Genomic DNA, 25,850 nt, shown 5'->3' on the forward strand with positions numbered 1-25,850 from the left:
ATGTGTTCATTAGGCCTATGGATGTTTTTATCAGCATGAATTAGATTGAGCAATAAAGGCCCCACTTTTATTCCATAGGCTGGGATTCGCACAATGCAGCTGTTGCTATCCATCAAACCCATTTGGTGTGTCATCCTAGTGGTCTCTGATTGGTGGTCATCATTTGGTGTGTCATCCTAGTGGTCTCTGATTGGTCTCTGATAACTCAGTAAAATCTTTGAAATTGTTGCATGTTGTGATTATTTTTGTTCAATATAGTGTAGTTGTGATGGGCCATTGTCAGATGGCAGCCAACTGGTGAAGGGCATAAAGGGGGGAAAAAGTGACATCCTCAAACTGCTTATAACAAACTGTTTGTGATACTGAAATTATAACGACCGTTATTTAGGAAAAGTCAAGGATGGGGGACGTGACTTTGAAAATGGCAGAGCAGCAAGGATGCACAACTCTGGATTCCTTTCATATTCTTAGATTTATCTGGATTCCTTACATATTCTTAGATTTCTTCGGTTCGCGTCTAGAGCTTAAATTATTTAAGCTGACTGCCCCAACTCGGGTTGCTGGAGAAAAGATTTCTGATAACATTTATACTTTTTGGAACTATAACAATATTCAAAGGGGAAAAAAACAGGCCATAGACTTGAATGGTAAAAAAAAAAAGAAAATGTGTTTAAGCTATCAACTCCAAACCAATGTTGATGTTCAGACGACCCTAAATTAGGTTACTTGAGAATGTGATTGCATTTTTACTTTAAATGAGCTACATTTGCATTTGAATTGTAACAATAGTGCCATAGACTTACATTGGGAACCTTTTGAAATGCATATCCATGCAACACCATTTTCTTCAGGAAATGTACTTTTCTATACTAAACAAAAATATAAACGCAACATGTAACAATTTCATTGATTTTACTGAGTTACAGTACATATGAGGAAATCAGTCAATTGAAATAAATTCATTAGACCCTAATCTATAGATTTCACATGACTGGGAATACAGATGTGCATCTGTTGGTCACAGATACTGTACCTTAAAAAAATATTTCGTCACTATATTTTTGTGCAATCAAATTGCTATCGATAAAATAAAATTGTGCTCGTTGTCCGTATTTTATGTCTGCCCATAGCATAACCCCATTGTCATCACGGGGCACTCTGTTCACAGAGTTTACCTCAGCAAACAGCTTGCCCACATGGCTTCATACACGTGGTCTGCGGTTGTGAGGCCGGTTGGATGTACTGCTAAATTCTCAAACACGACGTTGGAGGCGGCTTATGGTAGAGAAAGGAACATTAAATGATCTGGCAACAGCTCTGGTGGACATTCCTGCGGTCATCATGCCAATTGCGCACTCCCTCAAAACTGTTGCATTGTGTTGTGTGACAAAACTGCACATTTTAGCGGCATTATATATTGCACAAGGTGCACCTGTGTAATGATCATGCTATTTAATCAGCTTCTTGATATGCCACACCTGTCAGGTGGATGGATTATCTTGGCAAAGGAGAAATGCTCACTAAAAAGGGATGTAAAAAAAAATGTGCACAACATTTGAGAGAAACTTTTTGTGCGTCAGGAAAATGTCTGCAATATTTTATTTCAGCTCATGAAACATGGGAACAACATTTTACATGTTGCATTTATATTTTTGTTCAGTGTAGTTTGTACTATGAACGGTTGGCTGAGGACACACTGCATCGACCTCTACTCTGATATCCATGAGGCCCATACTACGGTCAGAGAGCCATTAATCAGGCTGTGTGACGTACTGTATATATTGTACAACCTGTCATTTTCCATTCCACGCAAGGTGTAACTTTCCATGAAACTGTTAAGTGTCAAACTGTATTTTCCCACTTTGCTTGACCTTAACCTTATTATATAATTAGGACAGGACGAGAGCTTATCTTGTCTATATTATAACTATGATCCCACCTGAACTCGCCTGTCTTCCATCTCTGAGGACATTGAAACATTGTCTCTCAGAGAGAGAGAGATATATTTATAAATGTTCGGTCACTCGTGTATCTTGCCAATATTATAGAAGGTCTTTGTTTTAGGTAAGGAACTAGGTGAAAGGTCATCGCCCGACTGACGTAACGTCATGTGACAGAATCCGCGGCCCTGATTGGATGAAACGTGTATTTTTTGGTTGTTTGGTAGGATGAAGGCGACTCAAAAATATTTTTCCTTCACGACGCGGACGTCTGTGGTGCAACATTAGCAATGCTTTTCAACAAGGTAAATACCAGCTAATAAACAAATAACTGACATGCTTTAACGCGTTTTTTTTAAATGAAGATGTATTTTCTTTTAAGCGTTGTGTATGTAGTTCCCTAGTTGACAGGTTTCTCGAGAAATCGAGATTTTTTTGTTTCCTCTCACATTTGACAGTTCTCTTGCTAGCCGAGAAAATGCAGCTAGCATTAAGTTAGCTAGCTAGCTATAACGTTGATTAATGCCTAAGGTTAGCGTGAAAGGCATTGGTTCCTTTCTGCGCCACATGTACATGCTAGCTTTCTTATAGATTATAGCTTTGCCGTTTTGTTGTGAAAATGTGTTTGTAAACTAGCTAGTAGACGTGACGCATCTAACCCCCATATTCAAACCATTTCAATCAACCTCTTGATGTTGTCAATTGTTGACCTAACGGTTCTGACATTCTTGTACACCTTCTAACTACTGTAGACCAGAAGTAAAAGAAATCCCTCTAAAAATACATTAGAAATCGTAACATTTGACGTACCTATAGTAATATGCTTGTATTCATTAGCTAGTGGGATGAGGTCTCTCTACTTGTGTCCCAAATGGCACCCTGTTATGGGCCCCGGTACTGCACTACATGCGGGATTAAGGTGCCATTTGGCACGTAATCACTGTGTTGCCTTGGCCCTTGCATAACCATAAGGTTATAGTAGTTGTTGATTTGTTCTATGCCCTCGCCCCACCTCTCCTAAAGGCTGTGAGAGGGGGCGTGCAGTCTGTCCTGCGGTTCCAGAGTACCAGTACTGCAGCCGTGGCCGCTACCGGCTCTCAGAATGCTCCGTCGACAGGGTTCTGCTTTGGTGAGTACTGGACAGGGCTCTCTGTGAGCAGCCGCTGTTACAGGGCTCTCTGTGAGCAGCCGCTGCTGTTACAGGGCTCTCTGTGAGCAGCCGCTGCTGTTACAGGGCTCTCTGTGAGCAGCCGCTGCTGTTACAGGGCTCTCTGTGAGCAGCCGCTGCTGTTACAGGGCTCTCTGTGAGCAGCCGCTGCTGTTACAGGGCTCTCTGTGAGCAGCCGCTGCTGTTACAGGGCTCTCTGTGAGCAGCCGCTGCTGTGACAGGGCTCTCTGTCAATGCATACCTGTGTATTTATAGACTTCCTGTCTCTCTCTCCCTCCCTCTGACTATCAACAGAGATGACAGACCAGCAGAAAGAGTTCCAGGAGTTAGCCAGGAAGTTTTCCCGGGAGGAGATTGTCCCTGTTGCAGCAGCCTACGACAGGAGTGGAGAAGTGAGTAGAAGACATCAACCTGGTGCTCAGATCTTTCCCAACCTGTTTGTATACCAAACAGTGGCATGCTATCATTGGGAATGGAGTAGCTGTCAGTCCAGTCAGCAGCAGCAGCTTCGTATTGGACCAACATACCCTAACCCTTTTTAATCCCACAGTATCCTTTCCCCATCATCAAGAGAGCATGGGAGCTGGGCCTGATGAACTCTCACATTCCAGAGGACTGTGGTGGAATGGGTCTGGGCATATTCGACTCCTGCCTCATCACAGAAGAGCTGGCCTATGGTTGCACAGGAGTTCAGACTGCTATCGAAGCCAACTCTCTTGGTGTAAGTTCACATTGTCGTTGAGCTGTAAAAACTATAAAGAGTGATAAACCTAAGATTTAGAATCAAGGTTTATTTTTTTATTTTTTCCAAGTGTTCAGGTTTTTACATAGTATAGTGGATACATGGCTAATTAGGTCTTAAAATAATCCTGCTGTGAATTGGAGGTTCATAGTGGCTGTTGGTGTGTAATACTGTCATCTTGTAACCCTGGTTCATCCAGAGTTCTTCTTAGGCTGGTGAAAGTCAGACTTTCCCTAAATTCTCTGGTTTTCTAGAAATCCTGGTTGAAGGATTCCTAGATTTCCTGCTTATTCTGGAAAACCATGGAATTGTGAGAGGGGAAAAAAAACGTGACTGTATTTTTGCAACCCTATTAGAAGGCATTAAAGAGCTCTTCTGTTTCTTCCTCACAGCAAATGCCAGTGATCATAGCAGGTAATGATTCCCAGAAGAAGAAGTACCTGGGCAGAATGACAGAGGAACCTCTCATGTGTGTAAGTGTTCATATGAAATACAAGAAGGAATTAAGGATGTGACAAGTGTTTTCTGTTAAAATGATAAAAATATAAAACAAATCCCAGTGAATTCACAAATGCAGATATCCATATGGTTGTACTGCGTATGAGTCGTGGTTATGCATTGCACCTGTACTACTGTTACAGTACCTCAATACAACCTCGTGATGTTAGCATTTTACCAATTTGTCATGTAACTTCTCAAAGTATTGCCATACAGTACTTCACTGTTGTCGCTTGCCTTTTTCTGCCATTTGTCCAACTGTTAATGTTTATGAGGATGATGTAAGAGCGTCTGCTAAATTACGTAAATGTAGTGGTGGAGAGACAACTCCCGGTGTTGACTCTCTCATTTCTGAGTGTGAAGATTTGATTCCACTAGGAATTGACTCCTAAGATTCAGTATTTTTGGAACGGAAGGACACTGATTTTGATAGCGGTTCTAACGAGAACACAAACACTCACATATTGTATAGCGAGAGAAGGGGAAGGACACAGTATAGTAGGTCCAGGGTATCGCGATACTCGTCAGTATCGTGGCCAAGGATACAAAACACGAAGCAGATTTAACTTCTTTATGAAAACAGGCCCCCGATGTTGGAAACGCACATCGTGACGATGTCATCCAGAGGAGGGATGTGGCAATTTTTGCTTAACGTTTAGACGGCCATTAAAAAAAAAAAAAAAAAAAATGGTTTTCCGTTGAAATGATTCTAAAAAAAATATCATAAAATTACACATCAATTGACAATGCAGAATAATTCTCCGATTTAGGAATGTATGACCGCTAGGGACAGGCGATGAAATTCAATCTACCAAATCAAATTTTTGTTTGTCACATATGCTGAATACAACAGTGAAATGCTTATTTACAAGCCCGTAATTATGTACAACAATGCAGTTTTAATTAGAATTAAGAAAATAGACTAAATAAAATAAAGTAAGTTACACGATATTTACATAACAATAACGAGGCTATATACAGGGTGAACTGGTAGCGTGTCAATGTGCAGGGGGTACAGGTTAGTCCACAACCCTTTCCAGAGACAGACTACAGGTACAGTAACATGGCAATAGCAACAATAACTTTTTCAGACTATTTTAAAAAGGGCCGCATCTCTAGACGTACCTTTTCAGACAGTATAATTCTTCTCCGGCGTTAAAGGTTGTATTTGTTCCCTGACAACAATAAACATGGCTGATTTAATGTGTTGTTTATGCTATTGAAGCGTTTATGCTATTGTAGCTAGATGTTTTATTTCCACTAAACGTCTTGGTAAGTCAGGGTATTCAACAAACTTTTTAAAGTTTTTTTTTTTTTTTTATTATGAGAGAGTAAGTCTGCCGCAGCTAGGTCCATATTATTTGATTGACCGTTCTGGTTGCCTAGTGATGGCCGTTAGTCTTGCTTCAGAAGCAGTAATCCTTTACCATAAAATGCCTGTTCATCTCTCCAGAGAAGGTTTCGTGTCTACGTTTTTAAAAAGCCGTAGTGTAGCCTACACTAACAGACAAAAACGCCGAGGCGCCACATTCCATTTATGTCTGAAAAATAAATATAGTATGATAAGAAAATGCTGACGGGTGTGTTTGTGTTGACTGACAGGCGTACGGTGTGACGGAGCCTGGCGCGGGCTCTGACGTGGCGGGACTGAAGACACGGGCGGAGAAGAAAGGAGACGAGTACGTTGTTAACGGTCAAAAGATGTGGATCACCAACGGAGGCAAAGCCAACTGGTGAGAGGAGAAACGCACACCGCCATTTTTAAAGTGATTTGTCAATAAAGACAATCTGTCCCCATGCTGAACACATTTAATGCCCCTTTTTTGTGAAATGAAATGTTTTTTTCAATAAAAAAAGATTAGGTTTGTCTTTTTAGTTTATTCCCCAGGCAGCATGTGGTGTGATAAGACAGTCTTCTCAATGCTCACAGGTATTTCCTGTTGGCCCGTACTGATGCTGACCCTAAGTGTCCAACCAGCAAGGCTTTCACAGGCTTCATCGTAGATGCGGACTCACCCGGAATACTAGTTGGCAGGAAGGTAAGGATCTAGTGTCTCAACTATATCACTCTGTCTCGATCAACAATTCTACATCGTAGTGACTGGATGTTTTTTTTGCTAGAACTTAAGAAATTACTCACTTGTGTGCTGCAAACTAGAGGATCTGAGATTGGCATCTGAACATAACCTATAATATTGATGTGTTTGAGTTTAACATGTTACTTGTATTGTATTTAACCTTTATTTTACTTGGCAAGTTCAGTTAAGAACAAATTCTTATTGACAATGACGGCCTACAGGGGAACAGTGGGTTAACTACCTTGTTCAGGGGCAGAACGACAGATTTTTACCTTGTCAGCTCTGGGATTTGATCTAGCAACCTTTCGGTTACTAGTCCACCGCTCTAACCACTAGGCTGCCTGCTGGTTACTAGTCCAACGCTCTAACCACTAGGCTACCTGCTGGTTACTAGTCCAACGCTCTAACCACTAGACTACCCTGCCACCCCAATATTATAGGTTACTATAGTAACCTGTAATATTGCTGTGTGTAGGAGTTGACGATGTTACTATAGTAACCTATAATATTGCTGTGTGTCTCTGTGTAGGAGTTGAACATGGGTCAGCGGTGTTCAGACACCAGAGGAATCACCTTTGAGGACGTCCGGATACCCAAGGAGAATGTTCTGATTGGAGAAGGAGCCGGCTTCAAGATCGCCATGGGAGCCTTCGACAAGACCAGACCGCCAGTGAGTCATGGTTTCCTAGACAACATGGCGGGCTGCATTTTTTTTTGGGGGGGGGTTGCAAAGTTTCCGGTAACCATCCCAAAGTTTTCCAGAAATCCTGGCTAAAGGATTACAGGGTTTCGTGCTTATTCCCTACCTGATTCCACAATATTTCCCCCCCCCCCTAAAAACCTGTGAATTGTGGGAAAGTTACCAGAATTTTTCAACCCTACCTGCCATATTATGAGTTAGTGATGAGAGTTGCTCTGTGTATCCAGGTGGCAGCAGGTGCTACAGGTCTGGCTCAGAGGGCTCTGGATGAAGCGACTGGCTATGCTTTGGAGAGGAAGACCTTTGGAAAACTCATTGCTGAGGTTCATCACTTTTGTTTCATTATCCACAGTTCCACATAGAAATACACAAAGCAATATCAGTATGGGTATTAGAATGTTGCCTTTACTGAAGATTAAGAGATTTTCAGTGTCTCAACAAGAGCTCATCGAAATTGAAAGTGCTTTGTAGTCCAGGAGTATTCTTCATCTTAGAGCATTAGGGCCAGTTTCCCCAGACTAAGGTTTGACCTTTGGCCTTATACCGTTGATAATGCTACTGCAGTCTCCATTTTGAAAGTGCCTTTTTTTTGTCAGCAGTGTTCTTAGTCTGGGGAAACTGGCAACCATGTTCAGTTCATGTCCGACAGGATTCTTTATCCTACATATCAGAGGCCAACTGACACTTACTCTTGTGTTACTGATTTGTTGCACCCTCGACAACTACTATGATTATTATTATTTGACCATGCTGGTCATTTATGAACATTTGAACATCTAGGCCATGTGCTGTTATCTCCACCCGGCACAGCCAGAAGAGGACTGACCACCCCTCATAGCCTGGTTCCTCTCTAGGTTTCTTCCTAGGTTTTGGCCTTTTTAGGGAGTTTTTCCTAGCCACTGTGCTTCTACACCTGCATTCCTTGCTGTTTGGGGTTTTAGGCTGGGTTTCTGTACAGCACTTTGAGATATCAGCTGATGTAAGAATGGCTATATACAGTGGGGCAAAAAAGTATTTAGTCAGCCACCAATTGTGCAAGTTCTCCCACTTAAAAAGATGAGAGAGGCCTGTAATTTATCATAGGTACACTTCAACTATGACAGACAAAATGAGAAAAAAAATCCAGAAAATCACATTGTAGGATTTTTAATGAATTTATTTGCAAATTATGGTGGAAAATAAGTATTTGGTCAATAACAAAAGTTTCTCAATACTTTGTTATATACCCTTTGTTGGCAATGACACAGGTCAAACGTTTTCTGTAAGTCTTCAAGGTTTTCACACACTGTTGCTGGTATTTTGGCCCATTCCTCCATGCAGATCTCCTCTAGAGCAGTGATGTTTTGGGGCTGTCGCTGGGCAACACGGACTTAACTCCCTCCAAAGATTTTCTATGGGGTTGAGATCTGGAGACTGGCTAGGCCACTCCAGGACCTTGAAATGCTTCTTACGAAGCCACTCCTTCGTTGCCCGGGCGGTGTGTTTGGGATCATTGTCATGCTGAAAGACCCAGCCACGTTTCATCTTCAATGCCCTTGCTGATGGAAGGAGGTTTTCACTCAAAATCTCACGATACATGGCCCCATTCATTCTTTCCTTTACACGGATCAGTCGTCCTGGTCCCTTTGCAGAAAAACAGCCCCAAAGCATGATGTTTCCACTCCCATGCTTCACAGTAGGTATGGTGTTCTTTGGATGCAACTCAGCATTCTTTGTCCTCCAAACACGACGAGTTGAGTTTTTACCAAAAAGTTATATTTTGATTTCATCTGACATTCTCCCAATCCTCTTCTGGATCATCCAAATGCTCTCTAGCAAACTTCAGACGGGCCTGGACATGTACTGGCTTAAGCAGGGGGACACGTCTGGCACTGCAGGATTTGAGTCCCTGGCGGCGTAGTGTGTTACTGATGGTAGGCTTTGTTACTTTGGTCCCAGCTCTCTGCAGGTCATTCACTAGGTCCCCCCCGTGTGGTTCTGGGATTTTTGCTCACCGTTCTTGTGATCATTTTGACCCCACGGGGTGAGATCTTACGTGGAGCCCCAGATTGAGGGAGATTAACAGTGGTCTTATATGTCTTCCATTTCCTAATAATTGCTCCCACAGTTGATTTCTTCAAACCAAGCTGCTTACCTATTGCAGATTCAGTCTTCCCAGCCTGGTGCAGGTCTACAATTTTGTTTCTGGTGTCCTTTGACAGCTCTTTGGTCTTGGCCATAGTGGTGTTTGGAGTGTGACTGTTTGAGGTTGTGGACAGGTGTCTTTTATACTGATAACAAGTTCAAACAGGTGCCATTAATACAGGTAACGAGTGGAGGACAGAGGAGCCTCTTAAAGAAGAAGTTACAGGTCTGTGAGAGCCAGAAATCTTGCTTGTTTGTAGGTGACCAAATACTTATTTTCCACCATAATTTGCAAATAAATTAATAAAAAATCCTACAATGTGATTTTCTGGATTTTTTTTTCTAATTTTGTCTGTCATAGTTGACGTGTACCTATGATGAAAATTACAGGCCTCTCATCTTTTTAAGTGGGAGAACTTGCACAATTGGTGGCTGACTAAATACTTTTTTGCCCCACTGTAAATACATTTGATTTGATGTTTTATTCTACATGGCATATCTCTGTCTGAAAGTTCCAAAACGTTGTGTCCTGCTGAACACATCTCAATACTCTTGAGGTTTGACTGCCCCTACAGCACCAGGCAGTGTCGTTCCTGTTGGCTGAGATGGCCATGAAGGTAGAGCTGGCCAGGATGGGCTGGCAGAGGTCAGCCTGGGAGGTTGACAATGGGAGGAGGAACACATACTACGCCTCCATTGCTAAGGCATTCGCCGGAGACATCGCCAACCAGGTGGCCAGCGACGCCGTGCAGGTGTTTGGAGGAAACGGCTTCAACTCTGAATACCCCGTAGAGAAACTAATGAGGGATGCCAAGATCTACCAGGTGGGGGGCAGTTCTACCTCAACTGTTTTTAAAATTCTGCTTGAATGCTTAACGACCAATTAGTAGCCTGCACCACTATTGTTGTATGCATAGCGTTATCTGACCAGGGCCCGTATTCAAAAAGGCATCCAAGTGCTAGAATTCGTATTCCCTTTTTAGCTCATAAGGAGTAAGACTATATGGATGGAAGGGACCTGATCCTAGATCAGCACTCCTACTTTTGAGACGCTTTGTGAATTCAAGACCTGGATAAACTTGTTTCTACCTTTAGACTACTTCCTGGGTTGTGTTCAGAGGTACATTACCACCTGAATGAACTTAACCAATCATTCCGTTGCAAAATGTTTAGCCACGTTGTGCCTCACTGAACACTTCCCTAGTCCGGTCAACTGGTTAGGAAAAACTCCTGGCTTTTAATGTATGAAAAACTGATATAAATGGGGGGGGGGAGAAACTGATAGACTTCATTGGAGACATTTTATGTCTGCTCGTTTCATTCCAGATCTATGAAGGCACCGCCCAGATCCAGAGGTTAATAATCTCCCGTGAACACTTCGGCAGGTTCAAGAAATGAGCTCCCAACACCTGTCAAGTCACCAGTCCCGTTCCTCTCTCAATGAACACCTGTCGTCTTCCTTCTCCGTTCTGTTCAAACTACCTTTTCATGATCAATATAACTCAGCATGCAGTCACACCTGGTTCAAATACAGGATTTCAAGTACTGGAGATGTGTTGGATTGAACTTGAGTGACATGCTGGGTGGGCAGCATAGCTGCGGCACCCCCTGAAAAATCTAATCTAAATAAATATGAAGTATATGAATATATATCTTTTTTTAAATCACAGCCCGCAACTATGCTGAGCAGTTATGGGATTATTAGGGTGGTTCTATTGTCCCAAGACATGCTAAATCATATGCTTTTATATAGTTCCCTACTTTTGACCAGAGCCTATGGTCAAAAGTAGTGCACTGCATAGGGAATAGGGTGCAATTTCAGACATATACTTTGACTGAAGTGTGGAACGCAGTACAGAATGTGACCTTACATCACAACACACCACATGCCTAGTTGCCCGTTTGGTTTCAACGTTCAACTGTAGCTGTAGTGTTAAATGGCTTTGTGTGTGAAGAAGATTGTGACTTATGAAAATATAACCGATCAAATGAGTTGGAAACATGTCAAATGTTTTCTAAATGATAAACCTCAAGACAGTCCACCTCAACTTTTATCAGAACTTTGTTGAACTGTAATAAACTATGTATACTGATTAACATGTATTGTAATTATTACTTTAGTCATTGTACATGAGGAAGACTGACTATATGCCGTACTGTATAGACCCCTTTCCAGAACACCACACGCTGACGTTACGCACAGATGCGCGCAATTCCTGGTGGCAGAAAGAAAGCCACTTCCATCTGGGTACATTTAACATATTCTAGATTTACGTTTTTATTTCTTCTAAACAAAATCGCTTTTATATTTGGTTGTGATCTTTGCAAAATAACTATTTTTTGGATGCAGCACTTAGCATTCTAACTAACGCTCGATATATTGCTGTAACAAACGCTAGCCAAAGAGCCATTTTACTGCCTTGTAAGTGTTTTAAGTATAATGCAGTTGATTTGCGATGACACAAACATATTAAGACATTCGTACGAACCTTAAAATCAAATTATAATCCAAAAGTAGTGTGAAATGCACTCATAAGCAACATGTAAAATATACTTTTTTTTGCTGGCGTTCTTGCAGAACTCCATCTTTTTGCCACCAACTTGTGAGGCAATGTTTGCAAACACAGAAAAGCGGTCTTAGAAGAAATAGCTTATCTATTGGGATTTGGAAAATTCTGTTAAATGTTTTTCACCACTTTATGTTCACCCAGCGTTAGATCTATTTACTCAAATAAACAAGTTTGACAGCACAGCAAAAGCCCCATGGTTGTCACTAGCTTCCATTTATTTAACTAGGCAAGTCAGTTAAGAACAAATTATTATTTACAATGACAGCCTACCAAAGGGCCTCCTGCGGGGACGGGGGCCTGGGATAAATAATAAATAATATATAGGACAAAACACACATCACAACAAGAGATACCGAAGACAACATAACAAGGCAGCAACACATGACAACAAGATGGTACAAACATTGGACAAAGTCAACAACACAAAGGGCAAGAAGGTAGAGACAACAATACATCACACAAAGCAGCCACAACTGTCAGTAAGATTGATTGAGTCTTTGAATGAAGAGATGGAGATAAAACTGTCCAGTTTGAGTGTTTGTTGCAGCTCTTTCCAGTCGCTAGCTGCAGCGAACTGAAAAGACGAGCGACCCAGGGATGTTCCATATCCACAAAACCTTGCCCATTTCTACAATTTATCTTCTTAAAATTAGATTTTAAACTAACCCTTAATCACACTGCTAATCTTATGCCTAACCATAAACTTTAAGACCAAAAATATATTTTTTATCGCCAATTTTGAGTGTGACTGTGGAAACGTTTAATGTGTGTCGCGTTGGTGACGTATACAACTCATGACGCAACAATTCTGCGCCGCCAGATGATCCGAAGATATCAAGGATGGTAACTTGAATCATGATTAAAATCACTATTCTTCCTTTTGTAATTTTCCATAAATTTGGACACAGCTGATTTAGTTTGTTTCGTATTATCTGCTTGTACTTATAGAGTGAGAAATATATTCCCTGTCGATTAAAAAACCAAAAAAACCAAGTCTTAGCAAAAATGATGGCTAACTGTAGCTAGTAACGTTACTATCATTGTTTTCATCCAGAGCAGAGGATAATGGCCCGCTAGAAAAATCAACTATGTTGTAGCAGCTGCTAATCTCTATCCAACGACTCTTACTAGAGAAGAAAAAAAACAACAATGTTATTTTCTCAAACTGATTGTTATATTCTGAACAGCAGTCAATGTATCATTTGCCAAACTGGTAGTTGCTAGCTAGCTCCATAGTCAGTTTACTAGGCTAGCTAGCTGTGTCTGTCTATGAAATAACAGTTAGCTACATTTCTCCCATTGTTATTGTAGGGGACCCAAGTAAAAGATGTAGTGATCAAAGATGACGCCCCCAGTGCTCTACTATTGGACAAGCATGCAGACTATATTGCTGCCTACGGCTCCAAAAAGGATGACTATGTAAGTATTGGATGTTATGCTGACATCATTTCACTGACTCCCGTCTGTGGCAGGTGAACAAGGATGTTTTTGATTAGATCAGTTATGGAAAACATACAAAAAAAAAACCAAGACATGTTTGAGAAACTCTGCTCTAACTACATGGAGGTAGTTGGTTATCTATGTTTCATTTACATTTTTAGTCATATAGCAGACGCTCTTATCCAGAGCGACTTACAGTAGTGAATGCATACATTTCATAATTTATTTTTATTTTTCCCGTACTGGTCCCCCGTGGGAATCGAACCCACAACCCTGGCGTTGCAAACAACACCATGCTCTACCAACTGAGCCACACGGGACCAATTGTTTATTGATATCCTGTGTCATCCCCTTCCTCCCTCAGGAGAACACGTTGCCAGAGTACATGAGGATGAGTGGATGTAGATAGCTAGCTAGCTGTGTGGTTCATGTGTCGTTGTTCAGGAGAACACGTTGTCAGAGTACATGAGGATGAGTGGATGTAGCTAGCTAGCTAGCTGTGTGGTTCATGTGTCGTTGTTCAGGAGAATACTTTGTCAGAGTACATGTGGATGTAGCTAGCTAGCTAGCTGTGTGGTTCATGTGTCGTTGTTCAGGAGAACATGTTGCCAGAGTACATGAGGATGAGTGGATGTAGCTAGCTAGCTGTGTGGTTCATGTGTCGTTGTTCAGGATAACACGTTGTCAGAGTACATGAGGATGAGTGGATGTAGCTAGCAAGCTAGCTGTGTGGTTCATGTGTCGTTGTTCAGGAGAACACGTTGCCAGAGTACATGAGGATGAGTGGATGTAGCTAGCTAGCTAGCTGTGTGGTTCATGTGTCGTTGTTCAGGAGAACATGTTGCCAGAGTACATGAGGATGAGTGGATGTAGCTAGCTAGCTAGCTAGCAGTGTGGTTCATGTGTCGTTGTTCAGGAGAACACGTTGCCAGAGTACATGAGGATGAGTGGATGTAGCTAGCTAGCTAGCTGTGTGGTTCATGTGTCGTTGTTCAGGAGAACACGTCAGAGAACCTGTTTCATTTGTTGAATGATTCCCTGTATCATCCCTCGACTCTGCCAGAAGTTGATGTAGCTATCTACTAGTTAACTGTCCCTCCCTCTCGCTCTTTCCGCTTTCATCCCTCCTTCCCACCCTGCCTCCTTTCACCCAGCTTTGAGCTTTTTATCCCTTGGTCCCTCCCTCCACACAGCTCTAAGCATCAACCTCTCCTTCCTTCTATCCCTCCCTTAAGCTCTCCCCTCCCCCATTATCGAAAACATTCCCTTTAAGTGAGATTTGTTTTTTTAACCATTCCTCTCCCTTACTGAACAGTTTGTCCTGTCTGAACTAGTTTCATTTGGCTTGTAACATCATTGATATCCTCTGTTTTCCCACCACAGGAGTACACCCTGTCGGAGTATCTGCGGATGTCAGGTATCTACTGGGGCCTGACAGTGATGGACTTGATGGGTCAGCTGACCAGGATGAACCAGCAGGAGATCTCTGACTTCATCAAGTCCTGTCAGCACGACTGTGGAGGCATCAGCGCCAGCATCGGACACGACCCACACGTCCTCTACACGCTCAGTGCTGTACAGGTATAATACGTCCTCTACACGCTCAGTGCTGTACAGGTCAGACAGATGGATACATAACATAATTTGTTTTTGGACAAGTTCAGATAGTAACAATCTATTTCATGCCTAGAAAACACAACTGTAGACATATAACCTTACAGACATATATAAACTCCATGTTGTCTGTCTCCCTCAGATCCTCTCGTTGTATGATAACGTGAACGTGCTGGATGTGGACAAGGTGGTGGAGTACGTCAGAGGATTGCAGCAGGAGGATGGGTCGTTCGCTGGAGACAAATGGGGTGAGTTTACTTTATGTCTGGGTTTCTGCACAATGTCGAGATGATAGTGGTTGATGCATTGAAGATCATAGATACATTTTATAACTTGAGATGAAGCTGAATTTATCTAACCGAATCATCCCTACTGCCTCTCAAGACCCTGATGGAGGACCGGCAGAATATCTATTGTCAAAATGAGTACAGAACATTCTGTAACTATTCAGACCCCTTCCCTTTTTCCACATTTTGTTACGTTACAGCCTTATTCTAAAATGTATTAAATTGTTTTTCCCCTCATCAAGCTACACACAACACCCCATGATGACATCACAATACCCCATGATGACATCACAATACCCCATGATGACATCACAATAGCCCATGATGACAAACCCAAAAACAGATTTTTAGAAATTTTTGCAAATGTAAAAAAAAAAAAAAAAGAAATACCTTATTTACATAAGTATTCAGACTCTTTGCTATGAGACTCAAAATTGAGCTCAGGTGCATCCTGTTTCCATTGATCATCTTTGAGATGTTTCTACAACTTGATTGGAGTCCACCGGAGGTAAATTCAATTGATTGGACATGATTTGGAAAAGCACACACCTGTCTATAAAAGGTCCCACAGTTAACAGTGCATGTCAGAGCTGAACCCCCTTGTAGCGTCATACCCAGAAGACTCGAGGCTGTGATCGCTGCCTAAGGTGCTTCAACAAGGTACTGAGTAAAGGGTCTGAATACTTATGTCAATGTGATAGTTTTTTTTTTTTTTATACATTTACAATAAACTCTTTTTGCTTTGTCATTATGGGGTATTGTTTGTAGATTGATGAGGAAAAACATTTATTTAATCCATTTTAGAATAAGGCTGTAACGTAACAAAATGTGGAAAAAGTCAAGGGGTCTGAATACTTTCCGAATGCACTGCATATTACTACAGCTGAATTTCTGTAGTTCAATGCTTCCCATGGCTCCCCTTCTGGCTGAAGGGGGAATGGGTTGGGGAGGGAGAATGGGGACTGAAGGGGGGGTGAGGATGGGGACTGAAGGGGGGAGGATGGGGACTGAAGGGGGGATGGGGACTGAAGGGGGGATGGGGACTGAAGATGGGGGAGATGGGGACTGAAGATGGGGGGAGGATGGGGACTGAAGATGGGGGGAGGATGGGGACTGGAGGGGGGGAGAATGGGGACTGGAGGGGGGGAGAATGGGGACTGGAGGGGGGGGATGGGGACTGGAGGGGGGATGGGGACTGAAGATGGGGGGGAGATGGGGACTGAAGATGGGGGGGAGGATGGGGACTGAAGATGGGGGGGAGGATGGGGACTGAAGGGGGGAGGGAGAATGGGGACTGAAGGGGGGGGATGGGTTATCTTCCCCCATCTGAAAAAAAAAAAAAAAGTAATTAAAAAGTTGTTCACAAAAAAAGAGCTGATTTAGTGGCGGTCCTGGCAGTCTGTTGTTGCTGATGTCTGTAAGCAGGAAGTCACCCCACTGTCTATCATGATGCCATATTGCTGAGTCTACCTTTTTAACCCTAACCTGTCTTCATCTGATGTCTCTACAGGAGAGATAGACACACGATTCTCTTTCTGTGCTGTCGCAACACTCGCCTTGCTGGTACGCCTCCAATTAACTCTGTCATGTTGTCTAACGGATTATATTCTTTACTTTTACACCAGAATGCATTGCATATTGTTTTTTTTCTTCCTGTATTATAATCATTTATTTCACTTGTATAGTGTTTTTCATTACAGAAAATTATCTCAAAAGCGCATAAAAGGAAAAACAAACAACAAATTGGGATGGCGATTGCATGTCTCTTTTTTTGTTTTCGGTTGAAAGGCTGGGAGTGGGAGGCAGTTTGGATGACAGGCTGGGAGTGGGAGACAGTTTGGATGACAGGCTGGGAGTGGGAGACAGTTTGGATGACAGGCTGGGAGTGGGAGACAGTTTGGATGACAGGCTGGGAGTGGGAGACAGTTTGGATGACAGGCTGGGAGTGGGAGGCAGTTTGGATGACAGGCTGGGAGTGGGAGACAGTTTGGATGACAGGCTGGGAGAAACAAATATATCTATTTTTTTCTTCCCCTGTATGTACAGCACGTTGCATATTGTTTGTTTCCTGTATGTAACGTTACAGCACTTTGCAACATGTTTATTTTGTATGTAAGACACCCTCACCTGTCAGTCATTTTGGCTTTGGTTGCTAGATTAGGGATTGTATTGTTTGAGGATCGACGTTGTTCTGTACAGTGCTTTGGTGTATCATTAGTTTGTACACAACGTTAGTTAACGGTTTTGGTCTGTGTGTCTGCAGGGTAAGCTGGATTCCATTAACATGGACAAGGCTGTCGAGTTTGTTCTGTCCTGTATGAATTTTGATGGCGGGTTTGGCTGCAGACCAGGATCAGAGTCTCATGCCGGACAGGTATGCAGGGTTCAGCTATTGGTTCTGCTACTAAACTCAGCAAAAAACAGAAACGTCCTTTCACTGTCAACTGCGTTTATTTTCAGCAAACTTTAACATGTGTAAATATTTGTATGAACATAAGACTCAACAACTGAGACATAGACTGAAGTTCCACAGACATGTGACTAACAGAAATGGAATAAGGTGTCCCTGAACAAAGGGGGGGTCAAAATCAAAAGTAACAGTCACTATCTGGTGTGGCCACCAGCTGCATTAAGGACTGCAGTGCATCTCCTCATGGACTGCACCAGATTTGCCAGTTCTTGCTGTGAGATGTTACCTCACTCTTCCACCAAGGCACCTGCAAGTTCCCGGACATTTCTGGGGGGAATGGCCCTAGCCCTCACCCTCCGATCCAACAGGTCCCAACATGCTCAATGGGATTGAGATCCGGGCTCTTCGCTGGCCATGGCAGAACACCGACATTCCTGTCTTGCAAGAAATCACACACAGAACGAGCAGTATGGCTGGTGGCATTGTCATGCTGGAGGGTCATGTCAGGATGAGCCTGCAGGAAGGGTACCACATGAGGGAGGAGGATGTCTTCCCTGTAACGCACAGCGTTGAGATTGCCTGCAATGACAACAAGCTCAGTCCGATGATGCTGTGACACACCGCCCCAGACCATGACGGACCCTCCACCTCCAAATCGATCCCGCTCCAGAGTACAGGCCTCGGTGTAACGCTCATTCCTTCGACGATAAACGCAAATCCGACCATCACCCCTGGTGAGACACAACCACGACTCGTCAGTGAAGAGCACTTTTTGCCAGTCCTGTCTGGTCCAGCGACGGTGGGTTTGTGCCCATAGGTGACGTTGTTGCCGGTGATGTCTGGTGAGGACCTGCCATACAACAGGCCTACAAGCCCTCAGTCCAGCCTCTCTCAGCCTATTGCGGACAGTCTGAGCACTGATGGAGGGATTGTGCGTTCCTGGTGTAACTCGGGCAGTTGTTGTTGCCATCCTGTACCTGTCCCGCAGGTGTGATGTTCGGATGTACTGATCCTGTGCAGGTGTTGTTACACATGGTCTGCCACTGCAAGGACGATCAGTTGTCCGTCCTGTCTCCCTGTAGCGCTGTCTTAGGCGTCTCACAGTACGGACATTGCAATTTATTGCCCTGGCCACATCTGCAGTCCTCATGCCTCCTTGCAGCATGCCTAAGGCACGTTCACGCAGATGAGCAGGGACCCTGGGCATCTTTCTTTTGGTGTTTTCCAGAGTCAGTAGAAAAGCCTCTTTTAGTGTCCTAAGTTTTCATAACTGTAACCTTAATTCCCTACCGTCTGTAAGGCGTTAGTGTCTTAACGACCGTTCAACAGGTGCTTGTTCATTAATTGTTTATGGTTCATTGAACAAGCATGGGAAACAGTGTTTAAACCCTTTACAATGAAGATCTGTGAAATTATTTGGATTTTTACTAATTATCTTTGAAAGACAGGGTCCTGAAAAAGGGATGTTTCTCTTTTTGCTGAGTTTATGTTAGTCATGCATTTAGAAAAATCTATTTCAGCTGTTATTCCAGAATTTCATGATTTTATTTCCTCCCTCCCATATTTTCCTTGGCTACTCCTCTCCTACCCTCCCCTCTGCTCTCCTCCCCTCCCCCCTCTGCCCTCATACCCTCCCCTCTCCTACCCTACCCTCGCCTACCCTCCCCTCCCCTCTGCTCTCCTACCCTCCCCTCTGCTCTCCTACCCTACCCTCCCCTCTCCTACCCTACCCTCCGCTCTCCTCGCTCTCCTACCCTCCCCTCTCCTACCTTCCCCTCTCCTACCCTTACCCTACCCTCCGCTCCGCTCTGCTCTGCTCTCCTACCCTCCGCTCTGCTCTGCTCTCCTACCCTCCCCTCTCCTACCCTCCCCTCTCCTACCCTACCCGCTCCTACCCTACCCTCCGCTCTGCTCTCCTACCCTCTCCTCTCTTCTTAGATCTACTGTTGTACAGGTTTCCTGTCTATAACAGGCCAGTTACACCAGGTGAATGCTGACCTGCTGGGCTGGTGGCTCTGTGAGAGACAGCTTCCCTCGGGAGGTCTCAACGGACGCCCTGAGAAAGTAGGAACTTGGGGTTGAATCGGTCATTTAATATCATATAATTCACAGTTCTATTTAATTCTGTGGTTTGGGATTCAGCTCAAGGCCTCTGGCTTACTGACAGAAGTTTAATGCGGTGAAACATACTTATAGATTCCCTACCCTCATTGCTGGGTATTTGAAACGATTGACTATGGCATCATTTGTTGTTACTATGTCTCGTTATAACCTCTCTCGGCTAGCTGCCTGATGTATGTCTCGTTGTAACCTCTCTCGGCTAGCTGCTTGATGTATGTCTCGTTGTAACTCTCTCGGCTAGCTGCCTGATGTATGTCTCGTTGTAACCTCTCTCGGCTAGCTGCCTGACGTATGTCTCGTTATAACCTCTCTCGGCTAGCTGCCTGATGTATTACTATGTCTCATTATAACCTCTCTCGGCTAGCTGCCTGATGTATGTCTCATTATAACCTCTCTCGGCTAGCTGCCTGATGTATGTCTCATTATAACCTCTCTCGGCTAGCTGCCTGATGTATGTTTGTATGTCTCATTATAACCTCTCTCGGCTAGCTGCCTGATGTATGTTACTATGTCTCATTATAACCTCTCTCGGCTAGCTGCCTGATGTATGTCTCATTATAACCTCTCTCGGCTAGCTGCCTGATGTATGTTACTATGTCTCATTATAACCTCTCTCGGCTAGCTGCCTGATGTATGTTACTATGTCTCATTAACCTCTCTCGGCTAGCTGCCTGATGTATGTTACTATGTCTCATTATAACCTCTCTCGGCTAGCTGCCTGATGTATGTCTCATTATAACCTCTCTCGGCTAGCTGCCTGATGTATGTCTCATTATAACCTCTCTCGGCTAGCTGCCTGATGTGTGTTACTCGTGGTGGGTGCTGGCCTCCCTGAAGATCATTGGTAGGATCCACTGGATAGACAAGTCCAAGCTGAGGTCCTTTATTCTGGCCTGTCAGGATGAGGAGACAGGGGGCTTTGCTGACCGACCAGGAGACATGGTGAGTCATGATATCATCTCGGTTAACCCAGGATATGGCAGGTAGGAGGGGGGATAGCAGGTAGGAGGGGGGGGGTAGCAGGTAGGAGGGGGGGTAGGGGGGGGGTGTAGCAGGTAGGAGAGGGGGGTATAGCAGGTAGGAGAGGGGGGAGTACCAGGTAGGAACGGGGGAGGTACCAGGTAGGAGGGGGGGAGTACCAGGTAGGAACGGGGGGGAGTACCAGGTAGGAACGGGGGGGGGGAGCACCAGGTAGGAACGGGGGGAGTACCAGGTAGGGAGGGGTACCAGGTAGGATCGGGGGAGTACCAGGTAGGAACGGGGAAGTACCAGGTAGGAACGGGGGGAGTGGCTTCCCTGTGGCTCAGTTGGTAGAGCAGTTGGTAGAACATGGTGTTTGCAACACCAGGGTAGTGGGTTCGATTCCCACTGGGGGCCAGTACAAAAAAAAAGAAAAAAATGTATGCATTCACTACTGTAAGTCGCTCTGGATAAGAGCGTCTGCTAAATGACTAAAATGTGAAAATGGGGGGGGGAGTTTAGCAGGAACGAAGGGAGGGGGTTTTCTAGGTAGGTAGGGAGGGGGCTAACCTTACATGATGTGTAAACCTTGTCTGACACCTGGAGACTCATCTTAGTTCCCAGTGCTAATGGCTACATTTAGCTAGGTAGGTTTCTGTCCTCTTCCTCATTCTGTCTCCTCTCTTCTTCAGGTGGACCCATTCCATACTCTGTTTGGCGTAGCAGGCCTGTCTCTGCTGGGAGAGGGACAGATAAAGGACGTCAACCCTGTTCTCTGTATGCCCGAAGACGTGTTGGAGAGGCTAGGCTTGCACCCAGACCTCCTCAGCTAGCTCTGTACCCAGACCTCCTCAGCTAGCTCTGTACCCAGACCTCCTCAGCTAGCTCTGCACCCAGACCTCTTCACTCATCTACACACACCAGGGTCGTGGCCAGGTCACATTTCTGTTGTCAATTCAGGAAGAAAACAACAGACAATTTTATTGAATTAACTGAACTGATCATCTAATCCTGTGTAGGGTTAGTGATTTGGATAATCTAATCCTGTGTAGGGTGAGGGATTTGGATAATCTAATCCTGTGTAGGGTGAGGGATTTGGATAATCTAATCCTTTGTAGGGTGAGGGATTTGGATAATCTAATCCTGTGCAGGGTTAGTGATTTTGGATAATCTAATCCTAGTACCACACCTCGTAGCATCCAACATTTTGGCGCTAAACATTTTTAAAGAAATATATCCTAATCTCATCTTTCACGGAGAGTTACTGAATAGCACTGAGTCATATTCACGTCACCACGATCTGGAATCCTTAAATAGTTCTTTTTCCAGAGGGAGTCTGTGAGTGTGTCCTAAATGGCAACCTATTCCCTATCTAGTGAACTCTTTTTGACCAGGGCCCATAGGATTTTTTTGTTGTTGTCAAGAGTAGTGCACTAAATAGGGAATAGGGTGCCATTTGAGAAGCACTCTGTATTATAGCGATAATCACTTTAACATATGCATTTATTATTGTGTTTTTTTGTTTTCTGAGAACCATATTGAATTGGTTGTTGGTGTCATATGTAGTGTCAACTTGTTGTGCTGTTGTTACCTAAAAAAAACACTTGGCGTCAATTCCATTTAAATTCAGGAAATAGACTGAAATTCACTTTTTTTTTTTTTTTCATCGAGAATAGAATCATTGAGGAGAATTGGAATTTCATTTTATCTTCAAGAATTGACTGAATTGAAATGGAATTGAATTGGAATTGAAATTGAATTGAAATTGAATTGAAATGGAATTGACGGAATTGAAATGGAATTGAAATGGAATTGACCCCAAGCCTGTGCCTGAATGATATCCACCTGTCCAAGTGGACAATTAATACACTGTTATGTGACAATACATATCTATCCACTCACCTGCAACAACAGTGTTAACTAATCTTGTAGTAGGCAATAAATACATTGATTCAAGGGTGAAGTTGTGGTGTACATATCTCTTAAAAAAAATATTTGAACCTTTATTTAACTAGGCAAGTCAGTTAAGAACAAATTCTTATTTACAATGACGGCCTCCCGGGGAACAGTGGGTTAACTGCCTTGTTCAGGGGCAGAACGACAGATTTGTACCTTGTCAGCTCTGGGATTTGATCCAGCAACCTTTCGGTTACAAGTCCAATGCTCTAACCACTAGGCTACGCTGCCGACCTGGGGGGCCCAAACAGTAGACGGGGATCTGGGGGCACATTTAAAACGTGTTTCCTGCAATTCTACACAGTTTGCCATGACTTATTATGCCTCTCCTGAGGAGTATTCGGAGGGGTATTCAGTGGGGTACATAGAGGGGTATTCGGAGGTGAAAATCAATCAGCGGTCTACATGAATATTTTAATGTGAAATGTCAGAATAATAGTAGAGAGAATGATTTATTTCAGTTTTTATTTCTTTCATCACATTCCCAGTGGGTCAGAAGTTTACATACTCTCAATTAGTATTTGGTAGCATTGCCTTTAAATTGTTTAACTTGGGTCAAACGTTTCGGGTAGCCTTCCACAAGCTTCTCACAATAAGTTGGGTGAATTTTGGCCCATTCCTCCTGACAGAGCTGGTGTAACTGAGTCAGGATTGTAGGTCTCCTTCCTCGCACACGCTTTTTCAGTTCTGCCCACACATTTTCTATGGGATTGAGGTCAGGGCTTTGTGATGGCCACTCCAATACCTTGACTTTGTTGTCCTTAAGCCATTTTGCCACAACTTTGGAAGTATGCTTGGGGTCATTGTCCATTTGGAAGACCCATTTGCGACCAAGCTTTAACTTCCTGACTGATATCTTGAGATGTTGCTTCAATATATCCAAATCATTTTCCTTCCTCACGATGCCATCTATTTTGTGACATGCACCAGTCCCTCCTGCAACAAAGCACCCCCACAACATGCTGCCACCCCCGTGCTTCACGGTTGGGATGGTGTTCTTTAGCTTGCAAGCCTCCCCCTTTTTCCTCCAAGCATAACGATGGTCATTATGGCCAAACAGTTCTATCTTTGTTTCATCAGACCAGAGGACATTTCTCCAAAAAAGTGTATTTTTGGCTTTTTTATGGCGGTTTTGGAGCAGTGGCTTCTTTCTTGCTGAGCAGCCTTTCACGTTATGTCGATATAGGACTCCTTTTACTATGGCTATAGATAATTTCGTACCTGCTTCCTCCAGCATCTTCACAAGGTCCTTTGCTGTTGTTCTGGGATTGATTTGCACTTTTCGTACCAAAGTACGTTCATCTCTATGAGACAGAACGAGTCTCCTTCCTGAGCGGTATGACGGCTGCGTGGTCCCATGGTGTTAATACTTGCGTACTATTGTTTGTACAGATGAATGGGGTACCTTCAGGCATTTGGAAATTGCTCCCAAGGATGAACCAGGCTTGTGGAGGTCTACAATTTTTTTTCTGAGGTCTTCGCTGATTTCTTTAGATTTTCCCATGATGTCAAGCAAAGAGGCACTGAGTTTGAAGGTAGGCCTTGAAATACATCCACAGGTACACCTCCAATTGACTCAAATGATGTCAATTAGCCTATCAGAAGCTTCTAAAGCCATGACATCCTTTTCTGTAATTTTCCAAGCTGTTTAAAAGCACAGTCAACTTAGTGTATGTAAACTTCTGACCCACTGGAATTGTGATACAGTGAAGTAATCTGTCTATAAACAATTGTTGGAAAAATTACTTGTGTCATGCACAAAGTAGATGTCCTAACCGACATGCCAAAACTATAATTTGTTCACAAGAAATGTGTGGAGTGGTTGAAAAACGAGTTTTAATGACTAAGTGTATGTAAACTTTAGACTTCAACTGTACATATCTGCCCTGTACAGTCTTTATCTTCCTGTACATCTCTATCTGCCCTGCACAGTCTTTATCTTCCTGTACATCTCTCTATCTGCCACGTACAGTCTTTATCTTCCTGTACATCTCTCCATCTGCCTTGTACAGTCTTTATCTTCCTGTACATCTCTCTATCTGCATTGTACAGTCTTTATCTTCCTGTACATCTCTCTATCTGCCACGTATAGTCTTTATCTTCCTGTACATCTCTCTCTCCCTTTCTATCTGCCGTGTACAGTCTTTATCTTCCTGTACATCTCTCTATCTGCCATGTATAGTCTTTATCTTCCTGTACATCTCTCTATCTGCCCTGTACAGTCTTTATCTTCCTGTACATCTCTCTATCTGCCCTGTATAGTCTTTATCTTCCTGTACATCTCTCTCTCCCTTTCTATCTGACCTGTACAGTCTTTATCTTCCTGTACATCTCTCTCTCCTTTTCTATCTGCCGTGTACAGGAGGTTATCTCTCCTCTAAGCAGATTCTATTACAGTAAGCTACAAAAGGACTTAGCTTCACTGGGAACTTATACCCCTGCCATTGTCTGTTTGTCTGTCAGCGCATGTGTGTGTGTGTGTCACAGTTTCTCACAGTGTGTGTGTCTCAGTGTGTCTCACCGTGTGTGTGTCTCAGTGTGTGTGTGTGTGTGTGTGTGTGTGTGTGTGTGTCACAGTGTGTATCTGTGTGTCTCACAGTGTGTGTGTGTGTCTGTCATCGCAGGAGGAGGGTTACAGACCAAAGGAGAGCCCATCACTCAGTCACCTTTAACACAGAAGCTCAGAGATAAAACCCTGGGAACAGCCACCTTTAACAGTATCACAGAGTCTCAGAGACAACCTGACCCAGACAGAAACAGCTGAAGAATCAACAGTTGAATGAATGAATGAATGAATGAAGATAGAAATCGTGACACAAGGAATAAATACACAATGATCAATGAATGACAAAAGAGTAGAAAATAACATGGCTATATACAGGAAGTAGAAAATAACATGGCTATATACAGGAAGTAGAAAATAACATGGCTATATACAGGGAGTAGAAAATAACATGACTATATACAGGGAGTAGAAAATAACATGGCTATATACAGGAAGTAGAAAATAACATGGCTATATACAGGAAGTAGAAAATAACATGGTTATATACAGGAAGTAGAAAAGAACATGGCTATATACAGGAAGTAGAAAATAACATGGTTATATACAGGAAGTAGAAAATAACATGGCTATATACAGGGAGTAGAAATTAACATGGCTATATACAGGGAGTAGAAAATAACATGGCTATATACAGGGAGTGGAAAATAACATGGCTATATACAGGAAGTAGACAATA

At 43.3% G+C, this 25,850-nt stretch overlaps 2 protein-coding genes across 2 annotated transcripts; both read left to right on the forward strand.

Moving 5' to 3' along the window:
• The first annotated feature begins 2,204 nt into the window (after nucleotides 1–2,204).
• acadm (acyl-CoA dehydrogenase medium chain) lies at nucleotides 2,205–11,344 on the forward strand. Its single transcript, NM_001139636.1, has 11 exons — nucleotides 2,205–2,245; nucleotides 2,964–3,069; nucleotides 3,403–3,500; nucleotides 3,659–3,829; nucleotides 4,243–4,323; nucleotides 5,951–6,081; nucleotides 6,279–6,387; nucleotides 6,956–7,096; nucleotides 7,354–7,449; nucleotides 9,826–10,074; nucleotides 10,577–11,344. The coding sequence occupies exons 1-11, from the start codon at nucleotides 2,231–2,233 to the stop codon at nucleotides 10,646–10,648; spliced, it is 1,269 nt and encodes a 422-aa protein (NP_001133108.1). The 5' UTR covers nucleotides 2,205–2,230; the 3' UTR covers nucleotides 10,649–11,344.
• A 1,280-nt stretch (nucleotides 11,345–12,624) lies between these two features.
• Nucleotides 12,625–22,612, forward strand: rabggtb (Rab geranylgeranyltransferase subunit beta). Its single transcript, NM_001140171.1, is given in 9 exon segments — nucleotides 12,625–12,663; nucleotides 13,132–13,239; nucleotides 14,644–14,841; nucleotides 15,017–15,122; nucleotides 16,672–16,724; nucleotides 17,425–17,535; nucleotides 19,510–19,635; nucleotides 20,485–20,634; nucleotides 21,345–22,612. Coding segments are annotated over 9 exon segments (996 nt in total). The 5' UTR covers nucleotides 12,625–12,660; the 3' UTR covers nucleotides 21,486–22,612.
• Nucleotides 22,613–25,850: the final 3,238 nt, after the last annotated feature.

This window comes from Salmo salar, chromosome ssa14, assembly GCF_905237065.1.
Source record: "Salmo salar chromosome ssa14, Ssal_v3.1, whole genome shotgun sequence".
In the NCBI taxonomy this organism is placed as follows: Eukaryota; Metazoa; Chordata; class Actinopteri; order Salmoniformes; family Salmonidae; genus Salmo; species Salmo salar.

Coding starts and splice junctions, on each gene's coding strand:
- acadm (NM_001139636.1), top strand. Junction 3,070..3,402: donor GTCGACAGGGTTCTGCTTTG/GTGAGTACTGGA, acceptor GACTATCAACAG/AGATGACAGACCAGCAGAAA. Junction 6,082..6,278: donor AACGGAGGCAAAGCCAACTG/GTGAGAGGAGAA, acceptor CAATGCTCACAG/GTATTTCCTGTTGGCCCGTA.